The sequence below is a fragment of the Vipera berus genome (assembly GCF_964194415.1).
Source record: "Vipera berus genome assembly, chromosome: 7".
Taxonomy (NCBI): Eukaryota; Metazoa; Chordata; class Lepidosauria; order Squamata; family Viperidae; genus Vipera; species Vipera berus.
In genome coordinates this window covers 28,516,345-28,534,060 of record NC_138209.1, presented here as the reverse complement: position 1 = coordinate 28,534,060, position 17,716 = coordinate 28,516,345, and the positions used below count along the sequence as shown (strand labels likewise).

At 37.2% G+C, this 17,716-nt stretch overlaps 1 protein-coding gene and 1 long non-coding RNA gene across 5 annotated transcripts in view; one reads left to right on the top strand and one right to left on the bottom strand.

The window, feature by feature from the left end:
• The window catches only part of NR3C2 (nuclear receptor subfamily 3 group C member 2), a 168,717-nt gene extending 153,091 nt beyond the window's left edge, over nt 1–15,626 (bottom strand). For 2 of the 4 annotated variants that reach the window (XM_081332595.1, XM_081332598.1), the window contains exons 1-3: nt 13,623–13,752; nt 11,561–11,627; nt 5,863–7,630 (exon numbers count right to left, since the gene is read on the bottom strand). In XM_081332595.1, coding sequence (XP_081188721.1) covers nt 5,863–7,628 — 1,766 coding nt within the window. In that variant the 5' untranslated portion in view covers nt 7,629–7,630; nt 11,561–11,627; nt 13,623–13,752. Of the gene's footprint in view, nt 1–5,862; nt 7,631–11,560; nt 11,628–13,622; nt 13,763–14,602 lie in introns of those variants that run through there. The other 2 variants (XM_081332597.1, XM_081332596.1) reach the window with 2 other exon arrangements.
• LOC308670833 lies at nt 13,972–15,972 on the top strand. The gene is made up of 2 exons (XR_014027089.1): nt 13,972–14,406; nt 15,622–15,972. It is a non-coding gene; the product is annotated as an uncharacterized lncRNA (long non-coding RNA).
• Nucleotides 15,973–17,716: the final 1,744 nt, after the last annotated feature.

Genomic DNA, 17,716 nt, shown 5'->3' with positions numbered 1-17,716 from the left:
AATATTACATTATCTGGAAATTTAGAAACAAATAACTTCTTTTTTTAAGTAACAAGTTTTCCTGAAGCTATGCAAAAGACCAATTTCTTCAGTTTTATTTTATTTTTTTCAAGCAACTAAGACATTTTCCTAAACCACTTTTAGAAAATTAAGTGACTGGTATTCTCATGAATTTAGAACTGTGCTCACTCAGATGCACATTTTAATAAAATAAAATAAAGTATTCCAAAAGCTTATAAAGGTTTCAGGAATCAGAAATGGAAATATTATTTGGAATCTCACTGAGAATTAAATAAACAAAAACAGTATTAGCAGCATTATAAAAGCTATAAATGGCCAGAGTTCACAATCCAGCCTCCAAACTGATGCTGTAGTTTAAGATACTATTGACAGTGTTTATACCAGTGTCTCTCAATCTTAGCAACTTTAAGATATGTGGACTTAACTCCCAGAATTTCCCAGCAAGCACAACTTTAAACATGGTTTCAGCCAACATGCATCTTCTTCTATCACAAATATTCTTCTTTTGTTTCCTTCTCTGATCAGCTGGTCAGCAGGAAACAAGAGTTTCCTGGTTTTCCTGACCTGACAACCTATGAGAATAATTACTGCTTCAGTGAGAATGACCATAGCTGAATGTTTAAATGTCTTTACTTCAGGGTGTGTTTAAAAACTGTAAATACTATATTAATAACGGTGGCCTTGTCTTCTAGTTGAAAATGAAAACACACAGAGGTTCCATTTATTCATTGAGTAGCTTTGAACTTCTAGATTTATAGAAAAGGAATAATCATGAAAAAGCTCTTAATGAAATTATGTACCTATTCAATTACAAGGCCTCAGAAGGCCATTAAAAATAATTGTGAAAAAAGTCATAGCGTTTCCTGGAATAATGAGCAGTTTTTAGTTTTATAGAAAATTCAAACGGAGCAGAAAATATTGCAATATGTTGCCACCTTCTATTCCAGTTTTGCATATATTACACTTCAAGTTTTTATTCCATTGGCATCTTACACCAAGATAAAAGGATTAATACAGCTTCTAATGCAGAAATATTATGAATATACATAAAATATAAAATTTATATTTTAAAAAATGCAAATGTATAAAATGTTTGCAAATCATCTATCTTGCAAATAGTCATTAATATAAATAGAAAAATAATCTTGATCTAGTAAATTATCTTTTAAATTAAATCTCAATAAATCTGATTTTCATGATTCATAATAATAAATAGTAGAAAAACTGCCTACCAGAACAAGAAGCCTACTTTCATTAATTTTCTTCTACATTTTTCCATGAACCAAGAAGAATAAAATCTCTAATAATTCCACATGCATGACTCATTGCAATTCTGGCTAAAAAAAAGTGTTTTAATGCAAAACATGATTTTTACACCTAAGATCAAAAGCCATTATTTCAGCTCAAATAACTATAGGAAGTGGTAATCCAGATTTGCAAATTAGGTTGACTCCTCTCTAACCTAAGGAGACCTGATAATAATGTGAAATAAATTTTTATTACTTAATTTTTCTATGGAAGAGTTTCTATTTTATAGAAATATTATTTTTTCATTTTAATAAATGAAATTAGATTGCTTCAAACACCTTATTTCAGATTTTACCTAGATTATGCTTATGTAAGTCTATCACATCTCCTTTGGTATTATTTATTTATTAAATTTGGACAAGAAAGTTGTTCAATTTTTATCACTTTTAAACCTAAATGAAGTGGACTTAATTCTATTGAAGAAAAGCTATAAAATAGTTAGGCATCATGTAAAACACAATGTACCATAATAGCTTTGCTTACTAAAAATGCTCACTAAAAATTCCAAAGGTATTGGAAAAATTTCTGGTTCAGTTTCTTTTTTCCAGAAAACCCACTTTATCAGAGAAGTTGATTAGATTAGAAGTTCATTTAGCCCTAAATTCAGAGGAATTATTTAGAATGGCTGTAAAGGACTGCCAAACATTTAGCAGACATTTGGCTGCCAAAATCTAAACCACCACTGCATGACAACAGAGCATTGTCAGTGTCCCTGTGCTGCCCTCTAGTGATCCTTTGGAGTTTTGCATTCAAGAACCGATAGCATTAAGGACACACTCCAGGTCCTTGTTTCCAGGATGAATTATCCAGATATGCTAAAAATAGCTTGAGCTATCTATGTATCTAATTTTAGCTTTCCAGTTAACATGATAAGATAGTAATTATTTTAATATCTTTCATTCTGAAAAGTGTATACATTTTTTTGCTAACAAAAATATTTTCTATGTTTATTTCAGGGCTCTATCTCATCAGAAAGTACTAGCAACCTCAATACAATTACCACAACCAAATGATTTGATCAATCCCTAATCCTTTCAATCAAGAAACTAAAACAAAATCAATCTATCGTACTATATCATCTCCATGCACTTAAGTGTTATCAGGAGTATTACAAAACCTAATTAATTCATGTAGATATAGAATCATAGAACGACAAAGTTGGTACAAGATGCAACTTAATACATGCTGTTCAGGCACAATGCTAAAATATAATCAGAACAAAGTTAAATCCAAAATAATAACATCACTAATGTATCAGAATACATGTAGTCCTCATTTAGTGACCACAACTGATACACTCAATTTAGTAATCAAGCAAAGTGATCATTACATGAAACTGCAACTCTACTTATGATCTTATTTCAGCTTTCCTTTGCTTTACAGACTTGTGAAAGTAATGAATGTGAGGACTGGTTGCAATTTTTTCATCACTGTCGTAACTTTGAACAGTCACTAAATTAAGCAGTCACTGAGTATCTGTATACTATTATTGTATCAAAAAGCCAGTACACATAAGCCCATTCTAACAAAAATAACTTAATATGAATACTTTGTGCAGTCCAATTGCAAGATACCACAAAGTACAAAAATAATTAGGTACATTTTGGACAAAATTTTCAGTCTTATGATATAGAAGTATAGAATATAGAAAAGGTTCATTTCACTCTGCTACATAATAGTAATAATAGTATAAAAGTAAATGGTAAGATCCTAATTATAATTTCATTCAGACATTCATTCTAATGTACTGAGAAACAATTTGATAGAATAACTAGTAGTCAGAAATTTCTGAAATGCATCATAGAAACCAGTGACTGCATTAATAAGAATGTCTTCCTCAAAGAAGAAATAGTATATGTTTCATGCACCCTATGAAGAGAAGGATAAAATAAATTAAGAATAAAACTACATTTGTCACTTGAAATGCTCTCATGTTTAGGTTTTTTTTGTCTTTTAAGTTATAAAAGTATAACATAACCTAATAGTAAAGTGATCCAATAATATATTTTTTCATTATAAATAGATAAATGAAAAAATTAATATGTATAACAAAATAATAAAATATACAAAGCACATATTATAGTAGAGCTCAGGAAAAAGAAAGTATCTTTATAAAATCTTTAGTTTTTCAAAAGATTTCAAAGACAAAGTGTTAAAATATTAGTAGAAGCAGAAATATAAGAATAGGATTCCGAAAGCTTTAATAAGGTGAAATAATTACAAAATTAGATATATGGAGAAGGAAAAAGGAATAAAAAGATACTCAGTTCTAAATGTATTTTCTCTCTCTGTACCAACATTGAAGGCTATAACAGGTTTTTTTTTAATTTATTACATTAGATTTCCAAAAATGAGCATTCTTCAACTAAGAGAGGATAGAAGTAACAGTAATGAATGCAATAGTTAAAAAAAAGGTGAACTCTAAAAGTAGGATTATAAATCAGTGCTGGTAAAGAATAATAGAAATAAATCTATAATTAATTATCTGAAATACTCTAATTGCAAATTGTGGTCAATAAAGTAGTGGAAATTGTGCTATTTCTATTTGTTAATAAGAAGTTGATTTGGAAAGGAGGAATTTCCGGTAGAAATTACCAGTACGAAAAAGTGTGCGTGATCCTTTCCCTTTTCTATTTTAGATCACTCTCTCATAAAACTGTCCAGAAACTTTGTGAAGTATATAGAGTCTCATTGAGTGAAGAAACCAGTTGGCAATGACGAGCACCATAGGCAGTAAAAAGTCATTTTTCAACACTGGACATGGTCTGTTCTTCTCTATTGTTTCAGACTGTCTTTTCATTTTAAGTATGACATCAACACTAAACTGTATGTATTGATGTTGCACGTGTCAATCGACATAGGATAATAAAGGCTACAGTGAGAAACATATTAATGAAAACTGGGGGGGGGGAAGGAAATCTTAACAAAGTAACAGAAAAGAAAACCATCCACTGGAAAGTAAAGAAAATGCCAGGGACAGCAATAGAAGGGAGAGATCTTTGCTATCATGTCTTTGGAAATGGGAAATACATCAAAATAAGTTATTAGTAGTCACTCCTGTAGTGTAATACAAAGGAAATTATCTTTATACCACTATTATGATTGTAAAAAGGTTTCATAGAAATTAGGAGAGAAAGCCTTGATTAAACCAGGTTATGATTCCAGTGTTTTACATATAATTATTTTTTAATATGAAAACAATAATCACATGATGTTAATGGGCAAAACTGCTCTATGCTACAGTCCTTAATTAAAGCTATTAAATCTACCTTTTTATTTCCAGAAGACATTTGAAACAATGTCTTAGTAACATTCCTTGCAGTGAAAATAGGGAAATAATGTTGCTGAAAGTTTTTGCAACTCATTTTTAAATTTATTTTTTTTTAATTTTTTTTTAATTCCATTTATATCCCGCCCTTCTCCGAAGACTCAGGGCGGCTTACAAGCTTAGCAGTAGCCTTCATTCTATGTATATGCCTGCTTATTAGGGCTTTCACACACACACCCCAAGCGGCATTATTACAAAGTCAGCTTAATTGCCCCCAACAATCTGGGTCCTCATTTTACCTACCTCGGAAGGATGGAAGGCTGAGTCAACCTTGAGCCTGGTGGGATGCGAACCTGCACTAATTGCAGGCAGCTGGTGTTACTTAAGGAGGCATTAGCCCACTGCTCCACCAAGGATATTTAGCCAGGGAAATATTATGCAGTACCACCGCAAAACAATTATGAAAAGAATTATTGATTTTTAAAAATCATGCAGTATGACTTGGACAATTCAGAGAATTTCTTTTCATTATCAATATTCAGCATCCACTAGCCCGGACTATGTTTCACCACCCATGTGGGTCTGTCATAGCAGAGGGCAGTCTTTATAATCTAACAAAGTCAGCAGACATCATGCAAACACTATCGTGTTCCAAGCAAGGTTACTAAAATCTTGAGAGATCTGGTGCTCTCAAAACAACATTTTTTAAATTGTAAAAATATTTCAATTTAATTTTAGAATCTCTACTAGGGTGAGAAGCTGCCTGTATGTAGCTATGCTAGTGAACGTTGTTTTGTCAACCTTGGCATAATGAGGGACCACAAACCTGTTCAATAACAATATGGTTATCTACATAGTAGGCGTGAGCTTAAATGGACTCCAGAAGATGGTAGAGGACAGGAAGGCCTGGAGGAATGTTGTTCATAGGGTCTCGATGCTTTGGACACGACTTCACAGCTAACAACAACAACAACTATCTACATAACTAGAAATCCTGCTTTCTTCATAAGCTGCCCAAAGTCTTATGAGATAGGCAGCATAAACATGTTTTAATTGAATAAATAAAGTGAAAGCTTGGAAACCATAAAGCTAAACATAATGCCCAACAATAAAATATAGCATGTTTATAAGGTAAACTGTCTAATATTTTAATAATACATATTGTAATTTATATAAAGAATCAGTTCTGAAAAACAGTAACATCAAAAACAATCTTACAGCAAATGTTTTTTCTCTTTAGATATTCAGTAATAAAGCAAACCTACCTTGACACATTTTCTGGAATGTATTCTAGAACTGGATACCCATCATTTCTTCTGCCAGTCATCTCAGAATGTGATTTCCATGACTCCACTAGAGGGAATGAGCTCATATGCTGAAAAGACTGCTCTCTACCAACAGGGCGTGATAAAGCTATTCTGCCTTGAGCACCAATCCTATAGTGAAATGACTGTCCACCAGAATTCACTCCAACAATGGCAGAGGAAGGTAGAGTACTCTCTTGATAATAATTGTTTTCTTCAGGCTCCTGTTTAATTCCTATAGACAGACCTGAATTTGGAAACCCACTAGTTTCACATGTGCCGTCAAATGATGAAATGGGTGGTCCTAAAATCCCAGAAAGAGAATAGTAGTCTTTATCATCCATGAAAGAAAAATATGATCCATCCATAAATGGAAAGGGATTTGTGGTGTGATTCCCTTTAAAAGAAGCACCAGAACAAGAATGTTTAGCTGATTCTTGCTTTATTGATACTAAAAATGGGGAATCAGAATTCATTTTGTTATTTTCTCCAAGACATGAGCTACTAAATATCCCTTCTGGTTCAGGTTTTATAAACTGAACAACAGTCATCTGATTAGCTACTTCATTGATAGGGATGGCATTTTCTGTTTGCTCTATTTTAGGAAATATGATTTCAGAAGCACCTTTCTTCTCTTTTGAATCTGGACTAGGAACCATGTCTTGAGTTGCACCAAGTCCAACCGATGTACTAGATGCCGGAAAGGTCACTGCACCATTTACAGGACTACACATTGAAGACCCCACAGTGCTTACTGCAGGACTAGAAAGAGTGGATCTATTGTTGGCATTGGGAGGGCTGGCAATAGAGCACCTTGAGTTCATATTTGCAGGACTGGATACTGAAGATCTCATTGTTATGTTATTAGGACTTGAAACTGGAGATTTCACACTACAATGACTAGGAGGGCTTGAAATAGGTGATTTCATGCTACTTATAGGACTAGAAAGAGGAGATCCTACATTGCTAGTATGTGGAGGACTATGTAACATTGAACCTCGATTTTCAATGTTAGGTGAACATGGCAAAGGTGTTCCCTGGTTTACTGGACTATTTACGGTGAAATTTGTAAAGTTAGTAGGAGTAGTTGATGATACAGAACTAATTCCAGGAGGGCTGCATACTGAAGGAGTCATGCTTTGAGGACTACAATCAGAAGAATTCTTCTCTTGACACACTCTAGGACTTTTAGTGATAGATGGTACAATGCCATCATTCACAGAGCTTGCACAGTCTGATATTAGAGGTCTCACGCACCTGTTTGGGGTGTTCAAGGGAGAGGTATGATGGCCATTCTCCTTATATAGTTTTACTAATTGCTCAACATTTTGATACATCTTTGCAGAAGTTAAGCTTCCTTGCTGATCATAGGTAAAATCAGCATCTCTTACAGAATCCATGTATAAACCCATTGATTCAGCTACCGTTGCAGAAAGTTCCTTGGAGTCTAGCTCAATTTTTATATCAGAGGGTAAAATAGCCGGCTGACCATGATCTGGCTGAAGACAAGAAATTAGCTCAGGTTTTTCCTTGTTGCTTCCTTGAGAACTGGCATTTGGAAATGTGCCATGAACACAGCTCACATTTACGATCTCCATATAGTTATTACTCTCTTTGGACTGTTCTTCTGCTCCTTTAGGACTGTACTCCATAGATTGTGAACCTTGACTCCAGCGCCTCTCCATATCTAGGCTTTCTGAATAACTGCGATAGCCTTTGGTCTCCATATCTAACAAAAGAAAACATCAAAATTATATATAAATATATATGCATATATCAATTTTCTTGCGTATTAAAGAACAGTGGCTGCATTCCTAGACAAGATTAAGTAAGAGTAAAACTTACTGAACATAGTGAAAATTATTTCAAATAGATGAACATCTGTTTTTGATCTTGTTTAATGGCTAACAATTAAAAACAAAATTTATTATCTTGTGATAATGGAATTTTAAAAAAATTATAAGCCAGAAATGTAAATTTAATACAGTTATTTCATTTTTTATGCTACTGACAGTAAATAAAATGACCTCAGAGTACATTTTATTTTTATTTGTAAGTTTAGTGCTTCTTTTAGTAAAGGATGAGATTTAGTTGTATTAAAATGTACATTGCTCATGAGTATTACATTTTAATATTTCCCACATAGTAAGATTCTCTTTCCTCCATAATCTATCCTCCCCATTTGGGTCATTTTAAGAATCTTATAATAAAGATTTCCAATGCAAATGATTTCTTAACAAAATTACAACCCTTAAAAGTATATATCAATGTTAATGTTGCTCAATAACATAGAAAATAAACATAACATTCATCTTATTTGGAGCCCTACAGAGAAAATTATTATTTTATAAAAATGAACAGCTGTGTTTATGAAATGTTTGCATTTACTCAATCAGGCAAGGAAGGTATACTGCAGATCCTGTCAGTCAAAGAATTTTAACTGGCAGGTTCTAGGAAGAGAGCCTTCTCCGCCACTGCCCCCTCCTCATGGATCATCCTTCCTCCAGAGGTTAGGAGGGTCCCCACTCTTCTGGTCTTCCATGAAGGGCTCAAAATTGGCTCTGCCTGAGAGCCCTCTCTCTGCCTTTATTAACCAAAGTTAAATGGCCATATTGGGGTTTCTTATTTCTTTGAAAAAATATATATCATAATTCTAATTTTTTTAATTTTAAGTTAATTTTAATATTTTAAAGCTAACTTTATCTGCTGTTTTATATGTTGATTATACTGTGCACTGCTTAGGGCCCCTTCTTGAGGGAGATGGATGGTCTAAGATACATGAGATATTAATTAATTAATTAAAGATTTATAACATTGTTATTTTGGTTAAGCAGATGGACTATTTTACAAACATATATGATTCATCCCAATTCTGGACACCCCAGAATGTCCTGTAAAGAATTTCCTTTAAAGTTTAATAGAATTTCCAAAGACTCAGTTTCCTATTTTAAACAAGTAAAACATATAATATATACTATATCATTTAAGAGGGAGTTTCTTTTCTATATTCACCAAAGAAACACCACACTGTATGCCGGAGAAAAGTGTTTGGAATCTGTCTGTCTGTTTATCTATCTGGATGGAAGATGATAGATAGATAGATAGATAGATAGATAGATAGATAGATAGATAGATAGATAGATGAAAATGCTACCACTAACTTAGAGTGCTATATTAGTCCCTTTAGTACAACATTGTATATGTCAATGAAACATTTTCTGAATTTAGTATTTAACTATAGATATGCTAATAATTTGAATATAATTTAGCAGTAAAACAGTCCCACACCTATAGTGAAATCCTTTATTGTTAACCAAGCTGCCCTTTTCTCATCCTCAAATAATGCTATTATGCCAAAACAACAAAATAATTCTCCTGTTTTACACAAGTGTCTCAACAGCAGAAGCAGCAACTGTCCCAAACTGGATCCTCAAATCACAAAAACAAGCAATTACAATTTGTTCCATTACTTCCAGAATATGCCCAAATTACTACTTCCTGTGTAAGTGCTTTAACACTTGTATCAATCTAACTTTCGGTATATATCAAAAAAAGTTTATTTTCTGAAGGATCCTAAATTCTTATCTAAATGTCTATGTAGACATCCTAACAAACTTGTAAACTCAGCAGGCTGTGGGGCAACACAATTAACCCTATGCCTTCAAATTCATGGCCTTCCATATCTAAGGCACAATGCTTGTATGTATATTTGCATTTGAAAGCAGCGATGGTGCTATCAACAATCTTAAGAACTCAAATTATTGAACAATATTCACTTGAGAAGATACTGTAAAGCCTTCTGTAGGCCAAAGCGATTTGATCATCTATAAACATTAGTTTTCACATAAATTTTATTTTAATTAAGGAGCAGCATTAGTCAAGGAGTGGAGATCCATTAGGGATAGCTGTAACACTAGCATAGAGATATGTAAATATAGCAAGATGTAGATTTACATTTTAATACAATTGAGCCTTAAATCTGGTTTAAACAAAGCACACTTTCACAGAGTTCACTTTCAAACTGCTGACAATTAAAGCAGAATACAAATTGATTGTGATCAGCCATGCACTCTGAATTACAGCAAACATATGGAAAACTTATTTTGGGAAATGAGCCCTTGTTGCATATACATTGATTACCATAGCCAAATATGTACATTGTTATCAAAACAAAATTGAGCTTCTGCTGTTTATCAATCAATTGCTAACTTTTTAAATCTTTTTAACCCATCTGATATTTAAATTTTTGGTGAGCTTTAAGAAGTAATCATAGAACGTACAAGGCAATGGCTTATGACCACAATTGAGCGCAAAATTTCTGTTGCTAAGTGAGACAGCTGTTAAGTGAATTTTGCCCCATTTCATGACTTCTTGCAGTTGTTAAGTGAATCTCTGCAGTTCTTAAATTAGCAACACGGTTGTTAAGTGAATCTGGCTTCCCCATTGACTTTGCTTGTCAGAAGGTTGCAAAAGGTGATCGCATGACTCCAGGACACTGCAACCATCATAAATAGAAATTAGAATTGCAAGCATCCAAATTTTGATCATGTGACAATGGGGATGCTGCAATGGTGTGAAAGTGTGAAAAACCGTCATAAGTCACTTTTTTCAATGCTGTTGTAACTTGGTCACTAGTTGAACTGCTGTAAGTCAAGGACTAGCTATATCACAATGTTTAGTAAGAATTCTTATGGGATAAATTTTTGTTTGAATCCATGCAGCATTATTCTGTGCTTATTTCTGCAATAATTCTCCCTTGGTTGCTTGAGGTTTGTTATTTATTATTGTTTTTCAAAACTATTAGGAAACTGTGGAAGTAATATCCAACAATATTACTTGGTGGTAATATTGGTGCCAGACTGGAAAGACTACTACAAAACACATACATATATACATCACAATAAGCAAATGTAGTACAGAAAGTACATTTATAACAGCCTAGTCCCTACTCTTCACATAATTAAGGAACTTTTCTATAATACAAAATCCAGAAATAAACTATATTAATTTAATGGATTTTACTTCTATCGGATTGCAACTGAAAACTGGTATATCATTTTCCAGTTGAGCAGCAAAATATATATCAAAAGATGTATCACTGTTGTTCAAGAGAACTGAAGTAATAACACTGAAAAAGAATTTACAATATTCTAATATTAATAAAATCATATATTTATTAATAATAAATCTTTAAGACATAGTTATCCAAACGATATGCAATTCAAGTGATTTATTTACTTTTATATTCCTATTTGGATAAATATTTTCTATGGACTTTTCATTTTGCCAAAATCACACCTTCTCCTGCAAGCATTAATTTGTTTTCTCTTAGTTGTCTTTGACATACTCTCGATCACATGCTCTTTCAGTTATTTAATTCATTTTTTTCTCTTTAATATCACTCTTAATTATGTGAAGTAATAGAAATTATTCACTTAAATACACATTGAAAAAGTTTTCATAGTCATATGATTGCCCAAATCTGACAAATAAACCATTCTATATCCAGCAAATAAAGACATCTTTGTGTGACTATAAATATGTTTTTTGAAAAATTGTAAACAAGAAAGACATATCTGTAACCTTACAAAACCCAGTGATGGCAAAACATGTAAAATATTATGCACATAAATTACTAGTAACAAACTTATTCACTCACATTAAGCCACTTGTAGAAAATCATGGCATATATCTATATCAAATTTGTATGACATCATCAATTTCTCCTGGAGTTAAAAAAATATTACACAGGATATTAGAAAAAAAGAGTTAAGAATTAATGTAATGAAACATTTCATTAATATTTTTATTTTATAGTATTTATTTTCTCTGTGCGCTTGCTACTGATAATTATAGTTTGATCAGGCAAAGGCATCAATGTATCCTTCTATTTTGTTTTTCCACCCAAACAAAACTAAAGCATTATTAGCAGGGCTCTTATTTTAGAACAAAAAAGTCCTAATATCAGGAATTCTGATCTCATGAAACATGCAGACTTTTATCTGGTCTATAATACAAATATCTTAATTTAAATTAAAGAGTATGGTATTTGTAATATTCTCTAAAACATTTGGTTGGAAGCGTCCAGTGCGTTACAACATGGAAGTCTACCTCAGCAATCTAAATATTGTAATGCTTTCTCATAGTTTAGGACAACCTAGTTATGTGATCACCCCACTGTCTTAGAACATGCCTAACCAAAAGCTGAAAATAACCTGCCATCAGGTCATCCAGTGAATTTCATTACTAGCCATACCAACGCAATTCTTTGTGGTCCTCTGTAATTCAAGATACTGATGATACTGAACTCAAGTCCTAGCATACTGAGCACTACCTTAGTTCTCCACCCCATCCCAGGGTAGCATTTTGAGATCAATGAACAATAAAAATGGCCTACGAAGATGATTTATACATAGACTTGTATCAAATTAATATTAGGCTATTAGGTAGATCACACAAATATGAGTTAATCTCAGGTTTCCAAGAAAGGAACTATACATACATTTTTAATTATTCCATTGAGTCATTTGATTTTAACAATATAAATGACCAAAATTGAAACACTTTTTTTGCAGTAATCTATAAGTAATCTACATTCAGATAACTTAATCACTGTTTCTTCATTTTGAAAAATCCATAAATTGCATAATTATCCAAAACAATATCCCATAACATCATCTGGCGTGTCTATGGATGCATTTGCAAATAGACCCTGAATGCTATCTACTGGTATGATAAAATAATGCAAATTCAATTATAACTAAGGTTCAAAATACAATGCCAGCTTAACAGGCTTACCAAATTAGAATTTTTAAATGTGCTATGCACGCTGCCTTTGCATCTTGAAAGAAGGGTAGATTATACATCTAACCAATTCATTAAAAATGTTTCAAAATACCTTTCTGCACATATATTCATTTGGAATGAATCCTACAGAGTTTTCAAGCTATTTCCAGTTCACTTAAACTGAAATCACAAAAGCTATTCAAATATCATTTAGAAATTTAGAAAATGTGCATGCAGCTACAAAAGAATTACAGTCTGCATAGGAGCGCATGAAACTGTTACAAATTCATGGAATATACGCTAGTCTTTATTTCGTACCACTGGCTGGGATGCTAACTCACCTTCTACTATCCTCTATAATTTTAAAACTAACTCTGCCTGAAGTCCAGTGGAGTTGGGAAACTAATAAATTTAAACAAGTAATAACACAGCTCCCAACATAAGCTATTTCCTAAAGAAGCATAAAGTCCATCCAGCATTACATGACAGCTTCACACCCAGACAAAAGCATCCTAAAACCAATAGTTTCTGCCTTTGAGTTCTGGGTGCTTGGACTGCCATCTGACACATTCTTAAGCTTTCCAAACACCTCTTCTGATACTTGCATTTTAGCTGAAAATCCAACTCTTCTAAAATAGGCTATTATGGGAGATACTTTTCTCACGAGAATCTCATAATAGGGAATCTGCAGAATAACTGCCAGGAGTTAAAATTAGACAGTCTGGACGAACACCTGATGCAACCCCCCCCCCAAAACCCAGTTCTGAGACAGGTATAAATATCTCAAGCCATCCCCTTATTAATTTCCAACTCTTTCACCTTGAGACGATTTGTTTGGTTTGTAGATGACCCCCCTGGCTACAATTTCAACAATCAGAAGGCATTTTCTCAGTACGCTAGAAATATATCTGCCCTCTGCCTCCGACTGCTCTCACCTCTCCTCCAAGTGACATCCACCTTAAAGTCCACATCTACGAAGAAAAATACCAAAGCTCGCAACTGAAAAAGGAACGAGAAGCAATTTATTCTTCATAACGGATCCTTAATTTCAAATTTGCCTGGTCCACCGACACCGTGCAGGGCAGAGGGAAAGGCGGCGGGAGGGGGGGGGGGAGACCGCTAAGGTGCCAAGTCCTTTTAAAAACATGTCACATGCTCAGATAAAGTTCAGATGAGATTCCTCCTCTCTCTCTCCCCTATTGGTCGACGAGAAGAGCGGAGCCTCGAGATCGGAGTCCGTAGCGAACTTCCATTGGACGAGCCTTTTTGTCAGTCACCCGGCAGGCGACATGACTGATACAAAGTTGCTGCGACACAAGCTAGAAAATGTATCTCCTCTTAAAGCTGTAGAGTCTCTGTAAGCAGAGCGGCTCGCGTCGTTTCCCGGGGGAAGCTGCAAAATTCCCTCCGCCTCCCTATCGATGCCAGGAAAAGTGAGGTTTGGAATCGATCTGTGCAACACTAACAACTTTCATGATAACAACAACAACCACAACAGAGGGAGAAAGGTAGCTTCCAAAAGGGAAACCCACTCAGTCCCGCCTCTGAATGAGAGTTAGGACTAGATCCCACGCCCTCAAGTTGCCAGCCCTTCCTAAATAGCATCCCTCTAACCGCTTCCTCTTAAAAAAAAAAACAAGCTAAGATCCGAATTGGGAGGGTTCGCTTCTCAAGCCACTCCTGCCCGCCTCTCGAGACTTGATCTTCACCTGTATCAAGGTAAGCGCCTGGGCAGCCCCCACCCATCTGCCTTTAAACCCACTCGGGGAAGTAAGGACATACACGTTTTCATCTCATGCAGTGAAAAATCGCCACGCTTACAAGGTAGCAAATCCAGCTTGTCAGAGCAATAAGCAGTTTCTCCCCCCCCGCCGCCACCCACCATAAAAAACCCCCCCAAAAAGCAAACAGAAACCTTATTAAGAGGCTCAAGGACTTGCCCTCTGGTTCTCAGATTGGATTTTATTGCGTCTAGTAGATTCTTTGCCAACTGCTTCTTTGGATTTTTTTTTTAAAGTTGCACAAACTGATAAGTAAGGGCCATAAAAATGAACTCCCAAACTCTAGCCCTTTAGCAGGTTTTGGAAACATTTCATCACATGCTCCATCTTTGCGGCCGGAGTTTCTAAATATATTTTAGAAAGACAATTACATCCTCTCCCTCCTTTTATTGGACGGGCAGAAATGCCGCATGTTTTCAGGCTTCATGGAAAACTGCTCAACTCCACACACCCCCAAATTTTTGACACCACCCAAACGGCAGCGGTGTTAACATTCCCCCCTCCTTCCGCCAGGAGACAGCTCTTTCCCCCTCCCTTCAGTTTGTGTACACACCCTTTTCGATCCAGTTTCCCTCGATAAAAATGCCCAACTCCTCCCCCCCAAAAATAAAATAGCCTGTAGAAATAAAGTTTAATGAAATTCGAAGCAAGCCAAGCTGCAGAAGTCCACCGATAGCACGAGAGACGGAAATCACTCCAAAATAACACTTTTCCAAAAGCAAAACGTGCTTAGCGATTTTTTTAAGAAGAAAAAAAAAACCCAACCCGCCGCCTCCCAGGCTGTTTTCTTGCAAAAGGGGGGAGTCCAGCTACTCAAAAATATAGATTGACTAGCTGAGATGTCACGTGTCCTTAATGTTTTTAGCCGTTTAATACATATTGATCCGCGTTTTTTTGGAGCCTGGATCACCTGAACACCGAGCTACTTTAGTTCCGTTGCCCCAAAGGCCGAAATGCTCTTGCGATGCCTTTCTCTTTCCCTTTATTTCCCCTCCCCGCCCGCTAAGTTTTAAATTGGATTAAGCGAGGACTGGCAATGACCTGGAAGTGCCTCTTCTGCATATTTTGACTCAGAGAGGCATTTCGTCTGACTACGGCTACCTAGTAACCCTTCTTTTATTTTCCGCGGAATGACATTTTAATTCCTCCCCAGAAGAACTCTTCCCTCGGTCACTCTTGTCTCTTTACCTGTCCGCCTTGGGACTCCGGTCAGAAAGATGGTGCGGCGTGTGGGCTTTTTCCCTCCTGGACTCACCTTCATTTTTCCACCTCCGTTTCGACTTGGCAATGGCCGGAGGAGCGAGTCCCTCCGAATCCGCTCCAGAAAGCGGCCGATTAGGGAAGAGTAGCAAGGAAGAAGGTGGAATCCGGAGAAAAAAAATCTGGCTTAAATCCCGAAGGAGACGCACAAACCCGCAAAGGAGCTCGCTAGAGATTTCCGAAGCGGCGTCTGGAGAAAAAAAAAATAAAAAAAAAAATAAAAAAATCAAAATCAAAAAGCAATCCTCCTAAGCTTCTCTCAGGCGATCCAGGGCCGTTCAGCTGGAAGCGGAGAAGTCCACTCGCTTGAACCTTCCTGGGTGACAGCTCTCTCCGCAAGGAGGACCGACCGGCTGAAGGGTCTTTTCCCCGCCTGTCACATCGCCGAGCGCGGCTGAAAGGCGTCGGGGGAGAAAAGGCTCGAGCATCGGATCTAGCCGAGGTTTCCAATTCTTATTCGGGGAGAGAGAGAGAGAGAGAGAGAGAGAGAAAAGAGGGCGGAAATCCCTCAACTTATTCCAGGTAAAAAAACTCCGGTTTGCGCCTGCAGCTCCGCCGCCGCCGCCGCAGCCGCGGGAAGAGGTGGATGGGAGGGAGGCAAGGGGAGCGAGCGAGCGAGGGTGTAAACTTTTTCTCTCCCCTCCCCCGGCGTCTCTTCGGAGCAGCCCAGGCTGCGCGGGTGTCCTTCCTTCCTTCACCTTCCTTCGGCTGCCGCTGTTTTTTTCCTCACTCCTCCTCCCCGCTTCCCAGTATTTTTATATATTTTTTCTCTCACGCTCGCACTCTGCCGCTGGAGCTGGGTCCCGCTTTGCGGGGCTGCTGGAAGGAGGGGGGAGGAGGGGGAGGAGAGAGGGCGAGAGGGAGGGGCACCCAGCGCTCTCTCGCTCGCTCGCTCTCCCCCCCACCCCCCAGGCGTGTCTCGCGGCGAGCGGCGGACGCTCAGAGCCAACGAGGTGGCCTCTCCGTCTCCTCCTTCCCGCCCCTCGGGCTCGAACGGGAAAGGGGGAGAGAGAGAGGCGAGCGCCACACGGAGTGCCCGCCACAGGCTTTGCCGTCCGGTTTCTGGTTCGGGCTGAGCGGCTCGGACTTGCTTATGCGCACAGGCGGAGGAGGGAGGGGGGGGAGGGGAGGCCCGGGAATGTGCCAGGCCTGCCAGCAGACGGAGCCGACCCCGTCGTAGCTGGCAGGGGTGGTGAGCAAAGGCTGCCGCTACGAGAGACACGAGAAGGTGGCTCTCCGCGGCCTTTGCTCTCGGTAACTGCTATCTGGACGCTTCTTCCCTCCACCTTTGCTCCACTCGGCGACGCACAACAGGTTTTTGTTTCCTTTTCAACCCTCCTCCTCCTCCTCCTCCCTGCCCGTGTCTGTTACACGTGCCGGCTGGAGGAAAAAGGAGACGCGGCTTACAGGCAAAGTTTATAAGGCTGCCTATTGAGTACCGGGCACCGAAGAGATTCGCAGCAGGGCTCTTCGTTGCTTAAGTTCTAACACAGGGGGTCTTCAAACTTGGCCCTTTTATGACTTGTGGACTTCAACTCCCAGAATTCCTCAGCCAGCATGCCTGGCTGAGGAATTCTGGGAGTTGAAGTCCACAAGTCATAAAAGGGCCAGGTTTGAAGACCCCTGTTCTAACAGATAGAAGGATATTTGGTGGTTTTTGGGCCAACCTGTATGTGAATAGTTTCGGTTATAGAAGAGCATTTATGAGTTGAACTAGAGTTAGAAAAGGGAGAAGGAATAAAGAGGAAGGTTCCTGAAGGGAGGGACAAGGATAGGGAGCCAAACCCCCCCCACAAGCATTTTTCTCCCTCCCATTTATGAACCGCTTCAAGTTAACAGCTGCTTCTCTTAAAAAGGCAATGGAAAGATGCTTCTGTTACCCCACCTACCGGGTAGTCTTAACTAGTATTTCCAAATCTGTTGGACTAAAAGACCTCCAAGGTCCTTCCAACTCTTGTTATTCTGTGGTCTTCTATTCTAGATTATCA